This window comes from Bufo bufo, chromosome 1 (assembly GCF_905171765.1).
Source record: "Bufo bufo chromosome 1, aBufBuf1.1, whole genome shotgun sequence".
NCBI lineage: Eukaryota > Metazoa > Chordata > Amphibia > Anura > Bufonidae > Bufo > Bufo bufo.
Genome location: NC_053389.1, coordinates 105,912,724 through 105,940,338, shown reverse-complemented (window position 1 = coordinate 105,940,338; position 27,615 = coordinate 105,912,724). Strand labels below are relative to the sequence as shown.

The window sequence follows — 27,615 nt, the reverse complement described above, 5'->3', positions numbered from 1 at the left end:
AATTATAATACTTGTCTGGTTTACAAATCCTCTTTCATCTATGCCACTAGGATATTATGAGTGACTAGAGGATGATACCTGATTCATAAACCCTGTGAATTAGCCAGATCAAGAGCAATCGCAATCTATCAGGAAAATGTACTAATGTCAATGCTCCTAGACCTTGTCTTAAAATGTGCCACAAAATGTTATGATACAGGCAGGAGAGGACTGGGAACCTGAAGTGGCCCTGGGAAAAAAAACTAAAAGTGGCTCTATTTTGTAGGGGGGCACAAATTAACAGACAGCAGGGTCAACACAAGTAGGAGGGGACAGCAATACCATATTGCAGCCCATTATACCACCCCACCAGAGCCAAATACCACAGTGCATCACAAAACAGCAGCACAAAATACCTATCCAAAAAATGCTCCTCATTCTGTCCTCCTACTCCAGTTACCTTGTGATGGCAATAAAGTTGAATTCAGGAGGGGATCAATAAGTATCCTGGCTGGTGGTCATGAGGAGGGCTCATGTGGTTCACTGGGAAGTTCCTCTGTAGGGTCTATGGCCAGTCTGCCCCTGGCTACAGGTGTACACTGTCCAACTCAGAGATGGGAACAGTGGTAATAGAGGCTTTGGTGGTATATCTTCCTCTTGACACGTCCTGCTTGCAGTGGCAGTTTTGTCCACTACTTAAACTATAAAACTGCATGAGGCTTCTGCTGCCCTTGGCAACTTGGTCCATCCAAGCAGTGCCACCTATTTCAACTGCATCAGTGCCCTCAGGGTGATGCCAGCTCATTGCTTCACCATTCACTCTGCAACCAGTGGTTTGGCACAGGCAGACACGATGTGATCTACTCACTGGACAGACTGGAGCAGATCTGCTGTCATGTTCAGGGGTCACTAGAACACTTGAACATATCACAACTGAGTCATGATCAGGAGTACCCCTAAACATCTTTAGTGTTCGCAGAACAGACAAACAAACATTCATTTTGGCTTCCTTTGGTGTTACTAGACAAAAATACCAAACACAAACAATCCAAATAAATCAGGCTCAGAAGGAACCGCAACTGTACGGATCAGGCGGATCAGTGGCAGAAGGGTAACCACTGTGCCAAGTGACCGGTTTGACTTTGGGTCAAATCCTGAGGGCATTATTCCTGTGCCCCCCAGGTTTTCACTCTTTAACCCCTATACAGGGAACGGGTCTTCTCCGCAGAGGGACAACCAAACCGCTACCTCCTGGGATGGTCCTGGTACACTTGGCAGCTGACCTGCAAGGAAACAGACACTAGTGTAAGGCAGCAGCAATCCAGGCAAACAATATAAAACAAGACCAGGATACAAGATAACGGACAGAGCCACATACCCAGGAACCCATGCAAATCAGGATACACAGAGCATGGCGAACATAGACAGAAAATAACATAGTCAGACGACATAGATACATTGCCTGGAACCCATGCATAGTGGACAGAGACAGATGCGGACATACAGACGACATATAAACATAGCCTGGAACTGATGCATGGCGCACACAGACAGATCCGGACATACAAAGACATAGTAACATAGCCTGGAACTGATGCATGGCGCACACAGACAGATCCGGACATACAAAGACATAGTAACATAAAGCATACTGAGACATAGCAACATAGAAACGTGGTAGATAGCCTGGAGCTGGAGCCCATGCCGAATGTGGAGCGTGGCGTTCCCAGACAGACTTATTCTATGTGAGGATGGAATAAGCACATATGAGGTAGACATGCACATTATTATACAGATTAAACACCAGGGGTACCAATATAATTAAGTAAAGAGATGATCTTACAAATGGAGCATTTTTGTAATAGAAAGTGAATTACAAAAGCAATTAGTTTTTCTACGGCCTAATTCAAGGCAAATTACAAGTAGTTATGATAATGATTATGTCAGAAGAGCTGACAAGTCCACTTTTAAGGAGGTTAATATAATATATACAGTACAAGGGGAGGGAATGGGATATACTTCAAATATATATCCAATTTCCGTTGTGCTTCAGCCTGCCACAAGGGGGCAGAGTAGATGTTAGAACATTTCTCCCTTCTAGCAGGATATCAGATGAGCACAAAACATCTTTAGTGATAACCACAGAAGGAGAAGGTACAGGATCTCATGTAAATAATTTGTGGTGAGACGAGACTTGCAAATTATTTTATTTAAGTTCCTCTGGCCAGCCTCAGTACATACGGTATGCAGAATCTCTGTCATACGTGACCTCTATAATGAAATACAGGTTTGGTTTACTAATTATCACTAAATGTCCATTTTGCCACAATCTTCTCCAGGTTTATTACCAGTTCAAACCGTTCTTTCATATTTTAGCAGGTCAGTTTCCCCGGCTGACGCTTCGTTTTCAGCTGAAAAGAAATCGAGGGATGTACATCATCCAGTCCTATGTGCCATCCATCTTACTTGTGGCCATGTCATGGGTTTCATTTTGGATCAGTCAGTCTGCCGTCCCTGCTAGAGTATCACTGGGTAACATTCATTTTCTAAGGAATTGGAATCAATTTTTATCAATTATAGAGTGAAAGCAAATATTTTCTATATGTTTTATCTATTTTTTATTTATTTATTATATTTTATATTTTGTATCTGCAACCATGTTATATTGAGAGGCTTTGGATTCAAATAGGCTATTTGTGATTTTTTATTTTTAAACTATATAAAGCACATGGAGCTGTGAAATAAAATAATGTTACCATCGGTAGGACATATGCATTTTTTGGGCTTCATGCCTGTGGAAATTCCATGTTCATAAAAGCATACTGCATTGCATTAGGTTGGGGTGACATGGCGACTTGGGCTACGACAAGCATTCAGCGACCCAAGATGGCTATGTAAGCAGTGCAGCCTCCAAACATAAACTGAATGGGGTCACAGAGTGAGGCCTAGTTCACACGAACGTATGGCTTTTATAGTTTTTTGCGGTCCGTTTTTCACGGATCCGTTGTTACGTTTTTGAGTTCCGTTGTGTTTCCGTTTCTGTTCCGTTTTTCCGTTCCGTTTTTCCGTATGGCATATACAGTATACAGTAATTACATAGAAAAAAAATTGGGCTGGGCATAACATTTTCAATAGATGGTTCAGTAAAAACGGAACAGATACGGAAGACATACGGATGCATTTCCGTATGTGTTCTGTTTTTTTTGCGGACCCATTGACTTTAATGGAGCCACGGAACGTGATTTGCGGCCAAATATAGGACATGTTCTATCTTTCAACGGAACGGAAAAATGGAAATACGTAAACGGAATGCATACGGAACACATTCCGTTTTTTTTGCGGAACCATTGAAATGAATGGTTCCGTATACGGACCGTATACGGAACACAAAAAAACGGCCCGTACACCAGCAAAAAAAACGTTTGTGTGAACTAGGCCTGACTCGCGATAGTCACAGTCTCAGAATCGCCAAAAATCCAACACTGTCCTGCCCGAAAGTTGCCATGTAGCACCAACATTATGGGCCAGCAGTTACAGCTTCCAGAGCATAATACATCAGACATAGGGCATGATTTGGAATTGACTGTGTTCCTCATGGATTCACACAGAGTTGTGAGAAAAAAAATGTCTGCTTCATGAAAATTGGAGGCACATTTTAGTAAAGTAATAGCAGGCTATGGGCACCATATCTCAGATCTCCAAACAATATTTCACTAGTTCCAGCTATGATGCAAATGGCAGGCAGAAAAGAAAAGCAATTTGTCCATACCAACGAATAAGCTGAATATACTGTGAACTAACCAAAATTCAGCTCAGTGACCAATGCATAGCAAAAAAGAATACTGTAATAGAAGAAGGTTAAAGGGGTTGTCTCAGCAAGTGGCATTTGTCATGTGGACAAAGTTAATACAAGGCACTTACTAATGTACTGTGATTGTCCATATTGCTTTCTTTGCTGGCTGGATTCATTTTTCCATCACATTATACAATGCTCGTTTCCATGGTTACCACCACCCTGCAATCCAGCAGTAGTGGTCATGCTTGCACATTATGGGAAAAAGCTCCGCCCTATTTGTTGGCTGGGACCGTGGGAGCGTACATAGGCTAGTGCTTTATTCTATAGTATGCAAGCACGATCACCACTAATGGATAGCAGGGTGGTCGTAACCATGGAAACGAGCAGTGTATAATATAATGGAAAAATGAATCTAGCCAGCAAAGGAAGCAATATGGATAATAACAATACATTAGTAAGTGGCTTGTATTAATTTCCTCTACATAATAAATGATATTTGCTGAAAAGACACAACCCCTTTAATGCACCATCATAGAATCCTGCTTCAAGGGAACCTGTCATATGGAATTCATGTATTGTATTAAACCACCACCAACTCATTATATTGCTTTTTAAAGAGGACCTGTCACCACTCCTGACATGCCTGTTTTAATAGCTTAAAGGGAACCTGTCACCAAAAAATCGCTTATTAAGCTGTTCAGAGTACCTTATAGTGCTACATAGTAGTGTCCTATTGCACTTTTTCTTCGTTTTCCAGCATTTAGCCTCATTGAGAAATCAATGTTTTATTCAGCTGCTGCCCCGTGCTTCAAGTCAGGCTTGAAGTCAAGGGGGCAGCGGCTTAGTCGTCTCCAATCCTGCTCTCCCCGCCTCCCGCCGCCTTGATTGACACGCCGCATCTCAGTGCTGGGACCGCGCTCTCAGCCTGCATGCGCAGTAAAGGGCTGCTTTAGCGCGATCCCGGCTCCGGCTCGTACACTCAGCCGACTTTAGTCTCGCTACAGCGCATGCGCCCGCCAGCCTTACATACTCGCGACCGCGCCCGGCATCTTCTCTATCTGCGCATACAGAGCGGGCGCATGCGCTGTAGCGAGACTGAAGCCAGCTGAGTGTATGATCCGGAGCCGGGATCACGCTACAGCAGCCCTTTACTGCGCATGCGGGCTGAGAGCGCGGTCCCGGCACTGAGATGCGGCGTGTCAATCAAGGCGGCGGGAGGCGGGGAGAGCAGGATTGGAAACGCCTAGGCCGCTGCCCCCTTGACTTCAAGCCTGACTTGAAGCACGGGGCAGCAGCTGAATAAAACATTGATTTCTCAATGAGGCTAAATGCTGGAAAATGAAGAAAAAGTGCAATAGGACACTACAATGTAGCACTATAAGGTACTCTGAACAGCTTAATAAGCGATTTTTTGGTGACAGGTTCCCTTTAATGCATTCCCCATGTAATAACAATTCTGGAGCCTCTCTTCTTATGGCTCTATGTTGTGCCATTCCTTTATTATTTGCACTAGAAGTTATGAATGATCTGCTAGCAGTCTGCAGTAAGGGTACAGAGGGGTGGTAACAAGTTGGGGGAGTGTCCCTGCACAGACTGACTCTATCCAATCAGTGCTGCCATTTTTAGACTGTGCAGGTACAACCCCCCCAACTTGTTACCACCCCTTTGTACCCTTACTGCAGACTGCTAGCAGATCATTCATTATTTCTAATAGAAATAATAAAGGAATGGCACAACATAGAGCCATAAGAATAGATGCTCCATAATTGTTATTACATGGGAATGCACAAAGCTATTAAAACAGACATGTCAGGAGAGGTAAAAGGTCCTCTTTAACTAGTATGTAGAAAATATGATAAATGATTTCGTAAAAGAAACAAGTTAAATTTAGCCTGTGACTTAAAGGGGTTGTCCCATGAAAAATATTCTACAGTCTTCAAACCAACACCTGGGTCTGAATTCTTTTGTAATTGCATGTTATTAAAAATATAGCATAGCCACTGAGTTATTCAATAAAATGTATCTGTATAGCGCCACCTGCTGTTTTTTTTCTTTTCTTATTTCTTTTGTCCAGCTGTCCGCACATGCTCAGTTTCATCCTTCAGCTGCCTCCTGAGCTGTGATAGGGAGAGCATGAACACGCCCCTGAGCTGTGATACCGGTAGGAAGAGCATGGACACACCCCCTTAGCTGTGATAGGGAGAGCATGGACACACCCCCTTAGCTGTGATAGGGAGAGCATGGGCACACCCCCTTAGCTCCATCAGAAAAGACACTCCCCTTGAGCTGTCAGCTTGATATAAATCTAGCAGAACAATGAATATGGAGGTCTCTGGATCCATGTGAGGTACAGGGCTGGTTCTAGCTTTGTTAGAAAGAGATTATCATGTCCTATATGATGTCTGATTATCATTTTTTACATTGGATGGGATAACCCTTTTAAGCAAATTATTCTGGGAACTCCTGCTTTCAGAAACTGAACTGCTGTTGTAATCATGCCCATTGTGGTGCCCTGCCAATCAGGGTCGGTCCGACATCATTGCATTATCTTCTGAAATCTAACTCCTGTACTCTTTCTTCCTACTACCTGTGCTCAGTGACTAAAGCCTGTATTAAGCCTCATTCACACGTCCGTGTCGGTGCTCAAATCCGTGAGAAGGTGGTCCGTGATGCATCCGTGAAGCTGTCCGTGAAGGATCCGTGTTGGGTCCATGCGCTTGCATCTGTCTGCCAGCCCTGTGCTGTGGTAAAATCTCACGCCGTTCAGCATTGGGTGCGAGATTTCACCAGAGCACAGGGCTGGCAGACAGATGGGAGCGCTGCCTGGCCCTGTCAATCAGGACTTGGAGGGAGGCGACAAAGGGGGGAGAACGGAGCCTCTAGGAGCAAGCATATTATAAAGGTTAGATTTCTGGCGTAACGGGGGCATAGATAAAAGTAGGAATAGGCTACTTAGTTTTAGCTGACATTAGCACATTGTTAATGTCAGCTAGCTTAATAGGGTTAAATCTGGTGACAAAATCCCTTTAACAACATCAGACCCTGCTTGGCATGTCAGTCATGCCACCGCTAGTGTGATTACAGTCCAATGCCACTATTTCCCAAAGCAAACTTTCTCAGATGACTAGTCAAGCGAATCTGCATAATTAACATGCTTCTTTTTAATATCAGATTTTCTACATACTGACTTGCCTAGAATACTGTTAGCAATATAATGAGTTGGTTTACGTTTAATATGCGATTTTATTGTGACAGATATTCACTTTAGAGGGCTTTTCCTGATGACCTCTCCTCAGGATTAGTATTGATCAACTCTTAGATTCACTTACTCACTATGTACGTCTTAGCTCGTACTGTATACCCTGAGCATGTATACAGAATAGCTACACATGTGCACCAGTTTATAATTTATGGAATGGTTGAATAGAAATTTGTGTCAAGGATATTGACTTTTCAATCATTGTGAAGTAAGGCTAAATGCACACGACCGTGCGTTTTTTTGCAGTCCGCAAACCGCAGATCCGCAAAAAACGGAAGCCGCCCGTGTGGCTTCTGCAATTTGCGGAACGGAACGGGCGGCCCATTGTAGACATGCCTATTCTTGTCCGCAAAACGGACAAGAATAGGACATGCTATATTTTATTTGCGGGGCCACGGACCGGAGCAACGGATGCGGACAGAACACGGAGTGCTGTCCGTATCTTTTGCTGCCACATTGAAGTGAATGGGTCCGCATCCGAGCCACAAAAACGGCGACTCAGATGCGGACCAAAACAACGGTCGTGTGCATGAGGCCTAAGTGTCAGAGAACAGATCCTCCAATATTTACAGGTTTTATGATATGGCAGAATTGATAAAGAATTGGTTTGTGTCTTTTAAGGAAATGGAATGGGATAATATAAAGAATAAAATAATTTAGTTGTTTTTTTTCCCTAGGAATAACTACTGTGCTTACTATGACAACTCTTATGGTCAGTGCAAGTTCTTCGTTGCCCAGAGCATCTGCTGTAAAAGCTCTGGATGTCTACTTCTTGATATGCTATGTCTTCGTGTTTGCGGCACTGGTAGAATATGCATTTGCCCACTTTAATGCAGATTACTTGAAGAAGCAGAAGAAGACAGTGGAGCACAAGAGGAAAGGCAAGGTGAGACATTTTGAACAAATCAGCACAAATCAGTAAAATGTGTAGCAAGAAAATAAAACCCAGCAGGCCCTGGATATGATTCAGTCAGAAAATGGGTCCATGAACAAAAAAGACCAACAATAATAAAGGTTAGGAGAGATAAGGGGGTGCACAAAAAGGGAGAAGATACTGTCTTTGACCAAGCAAATGTAACAGTCATACTGTCAGGAGTGCATCTCCAATGAGGTTAGGCGTGAATCCTGGAGTCAAGTGGGGGAGGTGGCGCTTCCATTGTGGAAGTGCTTATCTCTCTATAGTCAACTGTATCGCAATATGCCCCCCTCCAGCCAGTAGGTATAGATTCCAGTACAGGTACAGTACAGACCAAAAGTTTGGACACACCTTCTCATTCAAAGAGTTTTCTTTATTTTCATGACTATGAAAATTGTAGATTCACACTGAAGGCATCAAAACTATGAATTAACACATGTGGAATTATATACATAACAAACAAGTGTGAAACAACTGAAAATATGTCATATTCTAGGTTCTTCAAAGTAGCCACCTTTTGCTTTGATTACTGCTTTGCACACTCTTGGCATTCTCTTGATGAGCTTCAACAGGTAGTCCCCTGAAATGGTTTTCACTTCACAGGTGTGCCCTGTCAGGTTTAATAAATGGGATTTCTTGCTTTATAAATGGGGTTGGGACCATCAGTTGCGTTGAGGAGAAGTCAGGTGGATACACAGCTGATAGTCCTACTGAATAGACTGTTAGAATTTGTATTATGGCAAGAAAAAAGCAGCTAAGTAAAGAAAAACGAGTGGCCATCATTACTTTAAGAAATGAAGGTCAGTCAGCCGAAAAATTGGGAAAACTTTGAAAGTAAGGGCTATTTGACCATGAAGGAGAGTGATGGGGTGCTGCGCCAGATGACCTGACCTCCACAGTTACCGGACCTGAACCCAATCAAGATGGTTTGGGGTGAGCTGGACCGCAGAGTGAAGGCAAAAGGGCCAACAAGTGCTAAGCATCTCTGGGAACTCCTTCAAGACTGTTGGAAGACCATTTCAGGGGACTACCTCTTGAAGCTCATCAAGGGAATGCCAAGAGTGTGCAAAGCAGTAATCAAAGCAAAAGGTGGCTACTTTGAAGAACCTAGAATATGACATATTTTCAGTTGTTTCACACTTGTTTGTTATGTATATAATTCCACATGTGTTAATTCATAGTTTTGATGCCTTCATAGTCATGAAAATAAAGAAAACTCTTTGAATGAGAAGGTGTGTCCAAACTTTTGGTCTGTACTGTAGATGTTAAGTCTTTCTGCTGGAGACAGGAAAGCTTCTCACGGTTGCCTCAGATTAGATGGACTGGAAGACATGCTCTGAACAGCTCGTTCTACCTTGTCTCAGTGATAACTAATAGGATTCAGATTTGGGGAACTTGAAGAGCAAGAAAGACCTAATGTCGTGTTTCTGGAAACAATCCATGACTATATGTCCCTTGTAGCCTGGTCCATTGTCCTCCTGAAAGTAACCTTCTGCCACAGGGTAAACTGTTGCCATGAAGGCATAAACTTGGTTATCCACACCTTAGGCTTAGTAATCCCTACTTTTCAAACGTCCACCGTGCCAAGCAAACATTCCCCACACCATTAGGCTAGTTTCACACTAGGGTTTCCTGCAGGACTAGCCTTACTCCATCTGCACCAGCCTGAACTCATGACACATAAAAGGATGGGTTCATCGACTCCTGCTGCTTGCACCAAATGTGGACCCTCTCATCAGCATGGTGCAACAGAAATCTGGATTTATCTGACCAGACAATGTTTTTTCACTGCTCAGTTTTCCGATTTTGCCCACAAGAGACTTGCCTTTCTTTTTCTCAGTGGCACTCGAGCTGGTCGCCTGTTGTTGTAGCCCAGCTGCAACAAGCAATGGCGAGTTGTGTGTCTGGATATGTTGGTTGGAGCACCAATGTTGCATTCGGCTACAATTATCTTGACTGTGCCTCATCTGTTCATCTGAACAACTCTTGACATCCTTCTTTAATCCCTTATATTTACAGGATCCCCTTTTACTGTGTTTTTCCTCGATCACACCTTCTTGGTGTACTCTTGACATTGCATAAAAATACCCCACAAGATTGGCACGGATGACCATGCCTCATTCGATGTTGCTCAGATTGTTCAATTTTCCCATTCTAATGTGTATTCCCACTGAAACATATGCACAGAAACATAAGGTGATGAACAGGAAATAAATCTGATACATATAAAATGCTTAATTACTGCAATTACTGTAGTAAAAAACTGAGTTCTTTTACAAGACAAAAAATAAACCCTTCAGGGTACGGCCACACAGTCAGGATTCTCCATGCAGTTTTGGAAGCCTAAACCAGTAGTGGATCATAAAAGGAAAGAAGTATAAAGGACAGATAAGACTTCTACTCTTTTTTTAATTCACTCTTGGTTTTGGCTTCGAAACCTGACCACGTGGTCGTACCCTTATAGTTCTACAGCTATTTAGTGTGAGATGTGGGGTAGTGTACACTTTCTAGGAGTTTTTTTTTTACTGATGATCTATCCTCAGAATAGGTAATTTGTATCTGATTAGTGAATGGGGGTCCGACACCCGGGACCCCCGCTGATCAGCTGTTTGAGAAGGCACCAGTGCTCCTGTGAGTACTGCTGCCTTCTAGTAGCTTACCAAGCACAGTACCATACATTGTATAGCGGCTGTGCTTGGTATTGCACACGACCTAGGGAAAACAGAGAGAAGTCCGTGGCACTCACAGAAGTGCCTTCTCAAACAGCTGATCAGCGGGCGTCAATTGTGTCGGACCTCCACCCATCAAATACTTATGAGCTATCCAGAGCATAGGTCATCAGTAAGAAAATCTCGGAAAACCCCTTTAATCCACCTAATGCCAGAATATTACATTTAATAAGTGGCATTAGCTCTCTGAATGATGCAGCAGGCTTTACAGGCGGTGTGTTTCATTACACAAAATAAGCCCTTGTCATTGTGGTTGTATACTATTAGCTACATTACTCTTACATTTAAGTGGCTAGATTCTTATTTTCAGAGGGACTTAAAGGGGTTCACAGGCTTTTAATATTGATAACCTATCCACAGGATAGGTCATCAAAATCAGATCGGTGGTGGCCCTACACCAGGCAAGCCCAATATTGATGACCAATCCTGAGGATAGTTATCAATATTAAAAGTCTGGAAAATCCCTTTAAATGAATACATACTTACCTGCTATGTCTCAGATCCTGTGTAGTAGACTAACTGCACATGGTGCCATTTTGTATGCTGAAGATCTGCAACAACCGCATAAAAAACACACATAAATTTGCACTATTTATGGCTGTTTGGGTGCATTTTGTGATTTTTGTTGTGGTTTAAGTTAATTTCTTATGCTCTGGATAGCTCATCAGTATCTGATGGGTGGAGGTCCGACACCCGGGACCCCCACCGATCAGCTGTTTGAGAAGGCACTGCTGTGAGCGCCGCAGCCTTCTCTCTGTTTTTCCTGATGCCGATTTGTATGCTGAAAATCTGCAACAACCGCATAAAATAGGCATATAAATCTGCACTATTTATGGTGGTTTTGGTGCATTTTTTGTGAGGATTTTATGTTGTGGTTTATGTGAATAACCTCATTTAAGTTAGGGTGGGTTCACACTAGGGATTACATAAGACGGAATCGAATAACGGAATCCATAAGACGGAAGGACGGATCCGTTCTTCTGCCCATGGACTTGTATTATGACGGAATGCAAAACGGAAGACTTTAAAAAGGCATTCCGTTTGCTTTCCGTCCTAATAGAGGTCCATGGGCAGAACGGATCCGTCTGGTTCCCGTTATGCAAGACGGAAAACAAAGTCCTGTCGACAGGACTTTGTTTTCCGTCTTACATAACGGGACCCAGGTGGATCCGTTATGCTTTCCCATAGACTTCTATTAGGATGGAAAGCAAACGGAATGCCTTTTAAAGGCTTCCATTTTGCATTCTGTCTGGGCAATCCGTTATTTTCCATTATAACCATGTTATAACGAAAAGCCATAACGGAATCCCTAACGCTAGTGTGAACCCACCCTTAATGAGGAGCACCATAAGGTTCAGAATCGCACAAGCAACTGACTTTCTGCGGATTTTAAAATCAATTTCCGCGCATAAAGAATATGCAAAGTGTATATGAGGTTTTGCAAATCTCATTTACTTTTCTGGTACTGTACTACGCTGCGGGTTTTCAGCACAAAAATCTGCCCAGAAAAACTGCACGTAATCCTCAACGTGTGTAGTTACCCTTGGGGAACTGCACACAAGACATATTTTGGGGCAGAAAATCTGTAGCAGATTTTTTCCAGAATCGTGTCAAAATCTGTGACTGGACGAAATCACTGCCACAACATTTGCGCAGATATCACTCTCAGGTTAAAATCCACTGCAGAAATCCGCTACATAAACTGCAGGTTCCATGGCAGAAAATTTCTACATTGTGTGGAAGAGATTTTTTTTTCTACAGACCGTTTACGACAAAAATGGAACAAGTTCTCCAGCTGCCTATGGCAGGAGAGTACAGGCCCCCATACACATTCACAAACAATCGTCCGTCCGTCAGCTGTCTCTCCTCTCTGCCTCCTGGTTCCCTTGTACACATGCATACTTGGCTCGGGCTCGGCATGTATTCTATAAGGAGAAGGGAGAAAGCTGCTGCCAGATACTTCTGGTGGTGACTGATCTCCTAGTAGAACAAAAGGATTGGGTGAAAATTTTAATTTCACCCTATCCTTCCCTTCCGTCACCCGACATCAACTGAAATTACAGGAACTTTGAGACTTTCGACAGGCACGAGGCCTTAGGCCCCTTTCACACGGGCGAGTTTTCCGCGCGGGTGCAATGCGTGAGTTGAACGCATTGCTCCCGCACTGAATCCGGACACATTAATTTCTATGGGGCTGTTCACATGAGCGGTGATTTTCACGCATCACTTGTGCGTTGCGTGAAAATCGCAGCATGCTCTATTTTGTGCGTTTTTCACGCAACGCAGGCCCCATAGAAGTGAATGGGGCTGCGTGAAAATCGCAAGCATCCACAAGCACGCATGGTTGCTAGAAACGATCGGGATGGAGACCCGATCATTATTATTTTCCCTTATAACATGGTTATAAGGGAAAATAATAGCATTCTGAATACAGAATGCATAGTACAATAGCGCTGGAGGGGTTAAAAAAATAATAATAATAATTTAACTCACCTTAATCCACTTGTTCGCGCAGCCGGCATCTCTTGGTGATGGATCATGTGACGACCAAGAGGTGCCGGCTGCGCGAATAAGTGGATTAAGGTGAGTTAAATTATTATTATATTTTTTTTAACCCCTCCAGCTCTATTGTACTATGCATTCTGTATTCAGAATGCTATTATTTTCCCTTATAACCTGACGAAGCCGTTGAGGTGAAACGCGCGTCGAGGTCTCGCGTCATTCATCTTGCCACCATGTCTTCAGGTACGTCCTGTACTTAGCGCGGTCCCATGCTACGTGCGGGGTACCCCCGCATGCATCCACGCTGGGTCCCTTGCACTTAGGCGCACGTTAGTTATGGTTTAATTTCAGCCTAGTGATTTTGTATTTATCATATTACTGTTTTTGGCTGATTGTGATATCTACATCATACCGCGTATGTTAGCTACGACTCTGGGGTTACTATATTTGGTCTGTGGTACTTGTGTACCATACCCTTATTAGGGAGACCATACATGTGATATTCATCTGGTTTCCCAGAGTCTTAGCTTTTGCTTTATTGGTCGTACCTATTTTGTGCTTTACATTGCGCAAGAACTGTGCCTTATCTCGCGCAGTCCTACGGTGGTTCCTTTGAATCTACTTACCCTGTGCTTCTCCGTGTACTGTATTACATCCTGTTGCTCTCCATTATTTATATTTTATAATAAATGATACCTTTTGATATAAACATTCCACTTGTTTGGCTTTTATTTTATTGAATAACTCAGTGGCTATACAAAAATTTTAATTACATGCAATTACAAAATTATTCGGATCCAGGAGCTAGTTTGAAAACTGTAGAATATTTTTTGTGGGATAGCCCCTTTAAGCCCTCTTCTTCAAAAGCACCCTAGATAAATGCCTCTACTGCCTCCCCCAGCCCCTGTTGAATGCTCTGCCTATAACATATCAACAAAATAGAGAAAACATTTTAGTGCCTGTATCTCATTATAATGTTCCTCTTATTTTTCTAAAATAACTACAGTGATTTTGTTATCCTGTGTTTCAGGTGACCCTTCAAGATGGTAAAGACGCCATTGTCCTATTCTCATTTTCAATATTGGGAGTAAATGGTAAGCACATACATAGAGAGGCAATGACTCCAAGCAACACAAGTGACCTCAAGGAAGGCAGAAGACAGCGTAAAGAACACAGACGTGAACTTACACCTGAAAACAAAGGAAGGTTGAGAATATTCCTGAAACCCATAGATGCTGATACGATTGATGTATATTCTAGGGCGATTTTCCCGGCCACCTTTGCAGCAGTGAATATTATTTACTGGGCAGGTTATACACATTAAAGGCAGAGTTTCAGAGAAACTCATGAAAATGAATACGATACATACTACTCCTGATAATTTAAGATTAAAGATCACAGAACTGGAGCCTCCCATGCTTGCGGTCTATTCTAGTCCTTCATACTTGTAGCCATTCTGTAATGTTGTAAGCAGTAACATCATACAGCTATATAGTATATGTAGAAAAGCAGCATGCAGTCTTAAGTACTTTGATCATGTATTCCTTGTTGACTATTATGCCTTAGGGCTCATTCAGACGACCATATGAATGGTTCTCCATCCGCAATTTTGCGGAACAGGTGCGGACCCATTCATTTCAATTGAACTGCAAAAGACGCAGCCCCGCAAGAAAGATAGAGCAAGTCCTATTCTTGTCCGCAATCGCAGACAAGAATAGTCATTTCTTTCATAGTGCCGGCCCTGTGTGGTCCGCAAAATGCGGAACGCACGCCTCTGGTATCCGTTATTTGCAGATATGCAATTTGCACACTGCAAAACACTACGGCCATCTAATTGAGCCCTAAGGCTACATGCACACGAACGTTGTTTGTATCCGTGTCCGTTCCTTTTTTTTGTGGATAGGATGTGGACCCATTCATTTCAATGGGTCTGCAAAAAATGCGGACAGCACACGGTCTGCTGTCTGCATCAGTATGTCCATTCAGTAACCCCGCAAAAAAAATAGAACATGTCCTATTCTTGTCCGTTTTAGGCATTGTTACAATGGATCCACAAAAAAAAAAAAACGGATGGCATATGGATGTCATCCGTTTTTTTTTTGCAGATCCGCAATTTACGGACCGCAAAACACATACGGTCGTGTGCATGTAGCCTTATTCACGCAGTCAGTGTTTGGTCAGTGATTTCCATCAGTGATTGTGAGCCCAAACCAGGTGCGGCTCTAAACACAGAACAGTTGCAGATCTTTCCCTTACGCTGGGTTCACACCAGAGCGTTCTGAAAGGAGCGCTCTGTATGCGCGATTGTACGGGCGTTTACAAGCGCGCATACAGAGACAAGTGAACACACATTGTCGCGCGTTCCCGAAAGTCTATGTACGGGAACGCGCGACAAACGCCCAAAAAAAACGCTCATGTACTTGTTTGAGCGTCGGGCGTTTTACAGCGCGATCGTACGCGCTGTAAAACGCCCAGGTGAGAACCATTCCCATAGGGAAGCATTGGTTTCTCCTTGTTGAGCGTTTTACAGCGCGTAGGAACGCGCTGTAAAACGCTCAGGTCTGAACTGAGGGTTATACCTCTGTGGAGGCTCCAATCCTGGTTTTGGCTCACAGTCACTGATGGAAATCACTGACCAAACACTGATGTGTGAATAAGACATTAGGCTGACCTCATAATGAATAATCGATGTCAAATCTAAGGATCCATTTGGAGACTATCAACTTGAATAAGTAGACTTCAGCTGTGTCTTTCTCAGATATGCAGTCCATACTCGTGAGATCCAACAATCCACAGTTATGTTCCCTAAATCCCCTATAATAAATTACAATTAAAGCATGGTTATTGTTTGGATGGACTCTTTTTTTGAGGGTGAGGTATTGGGTGGTAAGCAGCAGTTTGCCATTAAAAATCAGATCAATTAATCTGAAAGGGGGGTTTGATGGCAAGCACCATGTCATGTCTCAGTTCACCCTTACGCCATGGCAGAAGAGGACTATGTATAGACTTATATTTGAAGTGATGGGATTTTCTTTACATTTGTGCACAAATGCTCTATGTCCAACCATGATGATGGGTCACGACTGTACTGATGTCTTGATCTTCCAGATCTTCAGGCATAATCTCCTTCTCTGGAACTGTAAATCCACGTTTTTAGTTCTCTCATCTATGACAAAGGAAAAAATAGCCCCATTATCATTCTGGGTAAAATTGGGCACAAGAACAATGACCAGAGATCCAGCACCCAAGGCAAGGGTGGGACTCGCCATTCACTGCAGTGGGTCAGAAGGGTCACAGGACAGCAGGGGCGGCAGTTCAGCCTCCAGCCCTGCACAGCTCTGCAGACATCTGTGTCTTTGGGTAATCTATATTGCGTTTTTTTCACAGCACAGATGCAACATAACCACAATGTTTAATGATCACTACAGACACAAATGTCTGCAGTCTTCATCTTTCTGTGGCTGAAGGACCTGGGAAAAGGACACATGTCCACATTACATGACCTTATTACAAGTCCAGTCCTGGAGTTACATGAACATTGAGAATCCGGACAGGAGAAAGAGAAGCTGTAAAAGATCTGTGTAAATGTACAGTATATGAGAGTGTGTGTGTGTGTGTGCTGCACAGTGTTATTAATCCTGTCCTGTATATACTACACTGCACAGCGCCACTTATCCTGTTCTGTATATATTACACTGCACAGTGCCATTTATCCTGTTCTGTATATACTACACTGCACAGTGCCATGTATCCTGTCCTGTATATACTACACTGCACAGTGCCATGTATTCTGTCCTGTATATACTACACTGCACAGTGCCATGTATCCTGTCCCGTATATACTACACTGCACAGTGCCATTTATCCTGTTCTGTATATACTACACTGCACAGTGCCATGTATCCTGTCCTGTATATACTACACTGCACAGTGCCATTTATCCTGTTCTGTATATATTACACTGCACAGTGCCATTTATCCTGTTCTGTATATACTACACTGCACAGTGCCATGTATCCTGTCCTGTATATACTACACTGCACAGTGCCATGTATTCTGTCCTGTATATACTACACTGCACAGTGCCATGTATCCTGTCCCGTATATACTACACTGCACAGTGCCATTTATCCTGTTCTGTATATACTACACTGCACAGTGCCATGTATCCTGTCCTGTATATACTACACTGCACAGTGCCATTTATCCTGTTCTGTATATACTACACTGCACAGTGCCATGTATTCTGTCCTGTATATACTACACTGCACAGTGCCATTTATCCTGTTCTGTATATACTACACTGCGCAGTGCCATTTATCCTGTTCTGTATATACTACACTGCACAGTGCCATTTATCCTGTCCTGTATATACTACACTGCACAGTGCCATGTATTCTGTCCTGTATATACTACACTGCACAGTGCCATTTATCCTGTTCTGTATATACTACACTGCACAGTGCCATTTATCCTGTTCTGTATATACTACACTGCACAGTGCCATGTATTCTGTCCTGTATATACTACACTGCACAGTGCCATTTATCCTGTTCTGTATATACTACACTGCACAGTGCCATTTATCCTGTTCTGTATATACTACACTGCACAGTGCCATTTATCCTGTTCTGTATATACTACACTGCACAGTGCCATTTATCCTGTTCTGTATATACTACACTGCACAGTGCCATTTATCCTGTCCTGTATATACTACACTGCACAGTGCCATGTATTCTGTCCTGTATATACTACACTGCACAGTGCCATTTATCCTGTTCTGTATATATTACACTGCACAGTGTTATTAATCCTGACCGGTATATATTACACTGCACAGTACCACTTATCCTGCCCTATATATATTACACTGCACAGTACCACTTATCCTGCCCTATATATATTACATTGCACAGTGCCACTTATCCTGTCCTGTATATATTACACTGCACAGTGCTATTAATCCTGACCGGTATATATTACACTGCACAGTACCACTTATCCTGCCCTATATATATTACACTGCACAGTGTCACTTATCCTGTCCTGTATATATTACACTGCACAGTGCCACTTATCCTGTCCTGTATATATTACACTGCACAGTGCCACTTCTCCTGTATATATTACACTGCACAGTGCCACTTACCCTGTCCTGTATATATTACACTGCACAGTGCCACTTATCCTGCCCTGTATATATTACACTGCACAGTGCCACTTATCCTGTCCTGTATATATTACACTGCACAGTGCCACTTATCCTGCCCTGTATATATTACACTGCACAGTGCCACTTATCCTGCCCTGTATATATTACACTGCACAGTGTCACTTATCCTGCCCTGTATATATTACACTGCACAGTGCCACTTGTCCTGTCCTGTATATATTACACTGCACAGTCACTTATTCTGCCCTGTATATATTACACTGCACAGTGTCACTTATCCTGCCCTATATATATTACACTGCACAGTGTCATTTATCCTGTCCTGTATATATTACACTGCACAGTCACTTATTCTGCCCTGTATATATTACACTGCACAGTGTCACTTATCCTGCCCTATATATATTACACTGCACAGTGTAATTTATCCTGCCCTATATACATTACACTGCACAGTGCCACTTATTCTGCCCTGTATATATTACACTGCACAGTGTCACTTATCCTGCCCTATATATATTACACTGCACAGTGTAATTTATCCTGCCCTATATACATTACACTGCACAGTGCCACTTATTCTGCCCTGTATATATTACACTGCACAGTGTCACTTATCCTGCCCTGTATATATTACACTGCACAGTGCCACTTATTCTGCCCTGTATATATTACACTGCACAGTGCCACTTATCCTGTCCTGTATATATTACACTGCACAGTGTCACTTATCCTGTTCTGTATATATTACACTGCACAGTGCCACTTATCCTGTCCTGTATATATTACACTGCACAGTGCCACTTATCCTGCCCTGTATATATTACACTTCACAGTGCCATTTATCCTGTTCTGTACAGGGAGTGCAGAATTATTAGGCAAATGAGTATTTTGACCACATCATCCTCTTTATGCATGTTGTCTTACTCCAAGCTGTATAGGCTCGAAAGCCTACTACCAATTAAGCATATTAGGTGATGTGCATCTCTGTAATGAGAAGGGGTGTGGTCTAATGACATCAACACCCTATATTAGGTGTGCATAATTATTAGGCAACTTCCTTTCCTTTGGCAAAATGGGTCAAAAGAAGGACTTGACAGGCTCAGAAAAGTCAAAAATAGTGAGATATCTTGCAGAGGGAAGCAGCACTCTTAAAATTGCAAAGCTTCTGAAGCGTGATCATCGAACAATCAAGCGTTTCATTCAAAATAGTCAACAGGGTCGCAAGAAGCGTGTGGAAAAACCAAGGCGCAAAATAACTGCCCATGAACTGAGAAAAGTCAAGCGTGCAGCTGCCAAGATGCCACTTGCCACCAGTTTGGCCATATTTCAGAGCTGCAACATCACTGGAGTGCCCAAAAGCACAAGGTGTGCAATACTCAGAGACATGGCCAAGGTAAGAAAGGCTGAAAGACGACCACCACTGAACAAGACACACAAGCTGAAACGTCAAGACTGGGCCAAGAAATATCTCAAGACTGATTTTTCTAAGGTTTTATGGACTGATGAAATGAGAGTGAGTCTTGATGGGCCAGATGGATGGGCCCGTGGCTGGATTGGTAAAGGGCAGAGAGCTCCAGTCCGACTCAGACGCCAGCAAGATGGAGGTGGAGTACTGGTTTGGGCTGGTATTATCAAAGATGAGCTTGTGGGGCCTTTTCGGGTTGAGGATGGAGTCAAGCTCAACTCCCAGTCCTACTGCCAGTTTCTGGAAGACACCTTCTTCAAGCAGTGGTACAGGAAGAAGTCTGCATCCTTCAAGAAAAACATGATTTTCATGCAGGACAATTCTCCATCACACGCGTCCAAGTACTCCACAGCGTGGCTGGCAAGAAAGGGTATAAAAGAAGAAAATCTAATGACATGGCCTCCTTGTTCACCTGATCTGAACCCCATTGAGAACCTGTAGTCCATCATCAAATGTGAGATTTACAAGGAGGGAAAACAGTACACCTCTCTGAACAGTGTCTGGGAGGCTGTGGTTGCTGCTGCACGCAATGTTGATGGTGAACAGATCAAAACACTGACAGAATCCATGGATGGCAGGCTTTTGAGTGTCTTTGCAAAGAAAGGTGGCTATATTGGTCACTGATTTGTTTTTGTTTTGTTTTTGAATGTCAGAAATGTATATTTGTGAATGTTGAGATGTTATTTTGGTTTCACTGGTAAAAATAAATAATTGAAATGGGTATATATTTGTTTTTTGTTAAGTTGCCTAATAATTATGCACAGTAATAGTCACCTGCACACACAGATATCCCCCTAAAATAGCTAAAACTAAAAACAAACTAAAAACTACTTCCAAAAATATTCAGCTTTGATATTAATGAGTTTTTTGGGTTCATTGAGAACATGGTTGTTGTTCAATAATAAAATTAATCCTCAAAAATACAACTTGCCTAATAATTCTGCACTCCCTGTATATTTCACATTGCACAGCGCTACTTCTGCTATCCTGTATATATTACACTGCATTGTGCCACTTATCCTATCCTGTATATATTACACTGCACAGTGCCACTTATGCTGTCCTGTATATATTACACTCCACAGTGCTACTTATCCTGTCCTGTATATATTACAGTGCACAGTGTTTTTTAACCTGTCCTGTATTACAGGGGCAGATTAAGTGCATGATAGGCCCAGGGCTGTCTACCCAACTTGGGACCCTCCTTCCATTTTAGTTTAGTTTTTCAGGGTTTTTTTTGTATGAAGAGGGTGCGGTGCTTCATGAGAGCCACAGTCTCTTCCTAGGCCATATGACATCTTCAGACAAAAAAAAAATACCCCAAATTACCCCAAGTTGGCTCCTAAACTGAAAAATTTGGTCACCAAATTTTAAATACATATAATTATAATAAAAAAGACTTGGAGGAGAATACAGCACCACATACATCTTACATCCAGGGACATCCCCTGTCATGTAGACCTTCTCTTTCCTCTTCTCCTCCGTTTGACCCAGACCGCCATGGCAAATTCACTCGTCTCTACAAAGTTTGTAACACAGACACGTTAGATTTCAAAAATTTTCCATCGACCTCCCAAATCCTGGTGTCCCGACAATGTCATCCTGCTGCCACTTTCAATACTGTGCCCGTTGTGCTCCCCAATGCCCCAGGTACTATACTGCGGTAAAAATAGTGACCCTCAGTAGACATAATTAGGGTCATTTATCAAACTGCTATAAAGTAGAACTGGATTTCCAAAAGAGACGTAAAAAATTAATGGTGGAATCTGATTGGCTGCTATGGTCAACTAAGCCAGTTATACTTTAGACCAGTTTGATAAATTACCCAAATGTCCCTATAGTGTCTACAGCAGTTATAATGTCCCCTAGAGTGCCCTGAGTAATAATAACACCCTATATTATGCTCCAGTTAATAATCCCTGTATAGTGTCCCCAAAAATAATAGAATTGCCCCTACAGTGTCTCCCCAATAGCAATGCCCTATATAGTAATTTCCCCCACACTGCCCCCATATAGTAATTTCCCCTACACTGCCCTCATATAGTAATTTGCCCATACACAGTAATTTCCCCCACATAGTCATTTCCACCACACTGCCCCATATAGTAATTTCCCCCACACTGCTCCACATAGTAATTTGCCCCCACACAGTAATTTTTCCCCACACTGCCCCCACATAGTAATTTCCCCCACACTGCCCCCACATAGTAATTTCTCCCACACTGCCCCCACATAGTAATTTCCCCCACACTGCCCCATATAGTCATTTCCCCCACACTGCCTACACATAGTAATTTCCCCCACACTGCCCCATATAGTAATTTCCCCCACACTGCCCCATATAGTAATTTCCCCCCCACTGCCTCCACATAGTTATTTGCCCCCACACAGTAATTTCCCCCACACTGCCCCCACATAGTAATTTCCCCCACACTGCCCCCACATAGTAATTTCTCCCACACTGCCCCCACATAGTAATTTCCCCCACACTGCCCCATATAGTAATTTCCCCCACACTGCCTCCACATAGTAATTTCCCCCACACTGCCCCACATAGTAATTTCCCCCACACTGCCTCCACATAGTAATTTGCCCCCACACAGTAATTTCCCCCACACTGCCCCATATAGTAATTTCCCCCACACTGCCCCATATAGTAATCTCCCCCACACTGCCTCCACATAGTTATTTGCCCCCACACAGTAATTTCTCCCACACTGCCCCCACATAGTAATTTCTCCCACACTGCCCCCACATAGTCATTTCTCCCACACTGCCCCCACATAGTCATTTCTCCCACACTGCCCCCACATAGTAATTTCCCCCACACTGCCCCATATAGTAATTTCCCCCACACTGCCTCCACATAGTAATTTGCCCCCACACAGTAATTTCCCCCACACTGCCCCATATAGTAATTTCCCCCACACTGCCCCATATAGTAATTTCCCCCACACTGCCTCCACATAGTTATTTGCCCCCACATAGTAATTTCTCCCACACTGCCCCCACATAGTAATTTCTCCCACACTGCCCCCACATAGTAATTTCCCCCATACTGCCCCACATAGTTATTTCCCCCACACAGTAGTTTCCCCCACACTGCATAGTGTCACTTATCCGGTCCTGTATATATTACACTGCACAGAGCCACTTGTCCTGTCCAGTATATTTTACACTGCACAGTGCCACTTATCCTGTATATATTACACTGCACAGTGCCACCTGTCCTGTATATATTACACTGCACAGTGCCACTTGTCCTGTATATATTACACTGCACAGTGCCACCTGTCCTGTACATTTTACACTGCACAGTGCCACTTATCCTGTATATATTACACTGCACAGTGCCACCTATCCTGTATATATTACACTGCACAGTGCCACCTGTCCTGTATATCTTACACTGCACAGTGCCACTTATCCTGTATATATTACACTGCACAGTGCCACCTGTCCTGTATATATTACACTGCACAGTGCCACTTACCCCTGCCCTGTATATATTACACTGCACAGTGCCACCTGTCCTGTATATATTACACTGCACAGTGTCACTTACCCTGCCCTGTATATATTACACTGCACAGTGCCACCTGTCCTGTATATATTATACGGCACAGTGCCACTTGTCCTGTATATATTACACTGCACAGTGCCACCTGTCCTGTACATTTTACACTGCACAGTGCCACTTATCCTGTATATATTACACTGCACAGTGCCACCTGTCCTGTATATATTACACTGCACAGTGCCACTTACCCTGCCCTGTATATATTACACTGCACAGTGCCACCTGTCCTGTATATATTACACTGCACAGTGGCACCTGTCCTGTATATATTACACTGCACAGTGTCACTTACCCTGCCCTGTATATATTACACTGCACAGTGCCATTTATCCTGTCCTGTATATACTACACTGCACAGTGCCACCTGTCCTGTATATATTATACTGCACAGTGCCACTTGTCCTGTCCTGTATATTTTACACTGCACAGTACCACTTATCCTGCCCGTTATATACTACACCAGCTTCTGGAAACAGACCAGTAGGGGATTGAATTAATCTGTGCTAGCAAGGAGCATGTAAGGAAGGCCCGTGTTACTTCACACTGTCTTATATACAGTACCCCCTAGGGTTCCCTAGCTGAAGGGTGCACCTGTGTGAGTTATTAGATACAGGGGTTATTCCCACCTGGGGGAAGAAGTGGTGATGTGCGGCTATTAGTATAACCTAGGACAGGGGTCTCACTGGATTTAACACTTTAGTTCCCTATGTGCTCCATTATGGCTCTGCTTTCCCTATAGTAAGTGGGTGGTCTGATCGACTCTCCCTAGATAAGGTCAGTTCCAGTGCTCACTGTTATCCAGGGAAAGTTGATCAGACCTCCCATTAACTATAGGGAAAGCAAAGCTATAATGGAGCGCATGTACAGCGTGTGAGGTACTGTCGACTGTGGGTCAAAGTAGGCATACAGAGAGCCCCTCAAAGTGGTTCATATATACAATAGGGGATTTTAGAGTTTGTACATGGTGTATGATCTGCGCCTTAGGGTACTTTCACACTTGCGGAAGAGGATTCCGGGAGGCAGTTCCGTCGCCAGAACTGCCTGCTGGATCCGGCAATCCGGACGCAAACGGATGCATTTGTGAGACGGATCCGGATGTGCATCCGTCTCACAAATGCATTGCAATACCGGATACGTCTTTCCGGTTGTCATACAGAAAAACGGATCCGGTATTTATTTTTTTCTCATTTTTAAAGGTCTGTGAATGCGCAGAACGCAAAACCGGATGCGTTTTGCCGGAACTCTTGGGGCCGGATCCGGCATTAATACATTTCAATGGAAATTAATGTCGGATCCAGCATTTCGGCAAGTGTTCAGGATTTTTGGCTGGAGAGAAAACTGCAGCATGCTGTGGTATTTTCTCCGGCCAAAAAACGTAAGAGGGACTGAACTGAAGACATCCTGATGCATACTGAACGGCATGCTCTCGATTCAGGATGCATTAGGATAAAACTGATCAGTTTTTTTCCGGTATTGAGCTCCTGTGACGGAACTCAATACCGGAAAACAAAAACGCTAGTGTGAAAGTACCCTTAGCTAGATGCCACTTAGCACAGCCCCTCCAAGTGGCTTTATACTGTATATTAGAAACTAGGGGATATGTGAGGGTATACGTTTTGTGAGACTGGCGTACGCAGATAGATGAAGTATAGCACAGCCCCTGAAAGTGGCTGATTGAGACTACATGAGCATTAAGAGTGTAGACAGCATGTGGAGTGCATGAATTACAGGAATTTGATTTAAATGCAAATGCTACAAATTAGACTAAAGGGATCTGATATCTATCCACTAAAGTGATATATACTATTAGCCGGGGTTCGCAGGACGACATAATTGTACCAGCCAACCGTATCGCACTAGCATATATAGTATACTGCGCAGTCTTTCCTTCCTCTCTCTGTCCTATATTTCTCCCTCCCACCTTTTCCATGATGCACCAGGACAGCAAACAGGGAACTGGGATGTTAAATCCAGTGAGACCCCTGGCCTAGGTCATATTAAAAGCCCCCACAACACCACTCCTATCCCAGGTGGGAATCACCGCTGTATCCAATATTTTACATATGAGCAGCCTTCAGCTTGAGAACCCTAGGGGGCACTTTATATTAGACAGTGTAAAGTAACATGGGCCGCTCCTTACAAAGACAGATTAATTCAATACCCTACTAGTCTGTGTCCAGAAGCTTGTGTTTTTAATTAATTAAGCTCTATTTTATGAAGAATTTGATTATTAAAGGTTATGTTTTATGATAATAGGATGACAAGTTGGATTTCATCTCCCAGACAGGGAATTTTGTTTGAAGCATTTTCATATCCTAGTCACTCTATGGGGTCATAGAGAAATAGAGTATATATTACACTGCACAGTGCCACTTCTCCTGTCCTGTATTTATTACACTGCACAGTAACACTTCTCCTGTCCTGTATTTATTACACTGCACAGTAACACTTCTCCTGTCCTGTATTTATTACACTGCACAGTGCCACTTCTCCTGTCCTGTATTTATTACACTGCACAGTAACACTTCTCCTGTCCTGTATTTATTACACTGCACAGTAACACTTCTCCTGTCCTGTATTTATTACACTGCACAGTAACACTTCTCCTGTCCTGTATTTATTACACTGCACAGTAACACTTCTCCTGTCCTGTATTTATTACACTGCACAGTAACACTTCTCCTGTCCTGTATTTATTACACTGCACAGTGCCACTTCTCCTGTCCTGTATTTATTACACTGCACAGTAACACTTCTCCTGTCCTGTATTTATTACACTGCACAGTAACACTTCCCAGAGTATTTAAGGCAGCTTCCTCTGTGGGGGTGCGCCTAAGCAAAAGGTATTCGAGCTAGCGACTTCTATGTGAAGGTATGCTTTCTACGTGTTGATCTCCTGTGCCTGATTTTTGCCTAACTGAATTTGACCTGATGCTGCTCTGACCTTTGGCTTGTTAACTGAATTGTATGAAGTCTGCCTGCCCTGACCTCAGCTTGTCCATGACTACGGGTTTTGCCTGTTCCCTAGGTGCTCTGCACCTGTGTCTTTTGACCCCTTCGGGTCAGAAGTCACTGAAGGAAGACCTCTTCCATAGACAGCAGCCTTGTGGTTCCCCTGCAGTGGAGTCTGGATCCTTGTATAGAGGTTAAAAGGTAAAGACAAGGGGGCTGCCAGGACAACACCCTTAGGAGTAGCCCCAAACCAAATCTATTCAGTGGCACAGTGGATCCACATCTGCTTCCGTTACAATTAGCTCTCCATCAAAATGGAGAAAATTCTTTTTTTTTAAACCATCTACCAGTAGCGACCCTGTAAGTTTATGTCCAACCCTGAAACATGACAAGGGATTGTAACCGTCACTAACAAGGTTGTGTAAGAACAGCACAAAATCACTGTAGAGAGTCTGGATACATATACAGGTGCATCTGAATCAACTAGAGTATCATCGAAAGCTTAATTTATTTCAGTAATTTAATTCAAAAAGTGAACCTCATAAATAATCTAGATTACACACAGAGTATTCTTGTCACAGTAGGGAACAGTGAGCCCTGAATTCCTGCCCAGCACTGTCCCTACCTATTTGCATGATCCGCACTAAACAGCAGCCCACAACTGGATGGCAGTCCCTTCCTAAATAGGTGCAGCAACGAATCAGAAACCGGTAACCAGGGAGACAAATAGCAAAAGGCTACTGACAGAATTGCGCAGAAATGTACCAAGCTGTGGTCAATACCAGGAGAGTCCAAATTGAATATAAACAGAACCAGAGAGGCAAAACCAGGGGTAGCCAGGGGTCAAAACCAGGAATTCTCATCAGGTCCAAAGGGTCAGTCAGGAGGCAAAGTCAGGGTACAAATCCGAGGTAAGAAATCCAGAAATCAGTCAAGCAATATAGGGCTATTGAGGAAAACTAAGTAAAGAAACCAATCACAGGCAACCTGTGTCCAGCAGGTTGCCTGCTTAAATAGGCCACGCTTCCTGGTCACATGACGTGCCCAACATCATGTAACCAGTGATGTCAGCACACCTAACGTGTGAGCGTCATCTCTTATTGGCCGGCTCTCCTTCACAGGGAGACCCGGCCTGTCTCCCTAGCAACCCGACACCAGCAACGTTGTGGCAAAGCACGTCTGCTGGCCAGGGACATGACAAATCTGTTTCAAGCATTTATTTATTTTAAATGTTGATGATTATAGCTTGAAAGCCAAA

At 43.2% G+C, this 27,615-nt stretch overlaps 1 protein-coding gene across 1 annotated transcript in view; it reads left to right on the top strand.

The window, feature by feature from the left end:
* The window catches only part of GABRD (gamma-aminobutyric acid type A receptor subunit delta), a 33,680-nt gene extending 19,175 nt beyond the window's left edge, over window positions 1-14,505 (top strand). Inside the window, exons 6-8 of the mRNA XM_040419940.1 lie at window positions 2,356-2,511; window positions 7,712-7,920; window positions 14,212-14,505. Of these exons, the coding sequence (XP_040275874.1) occupies window positions 2,356-2,511; window positions 7,712-7,920; window positions 14,212-14,505 (659 nt within the window). The remainder of the gene's footprint in view (window positions 1-2,355; window positions 2,512-7,711; window positions 7,921-14,211) is intronic.
* Window positions 14,506-27,615: the final 13,110 nt, after the last annotated feature.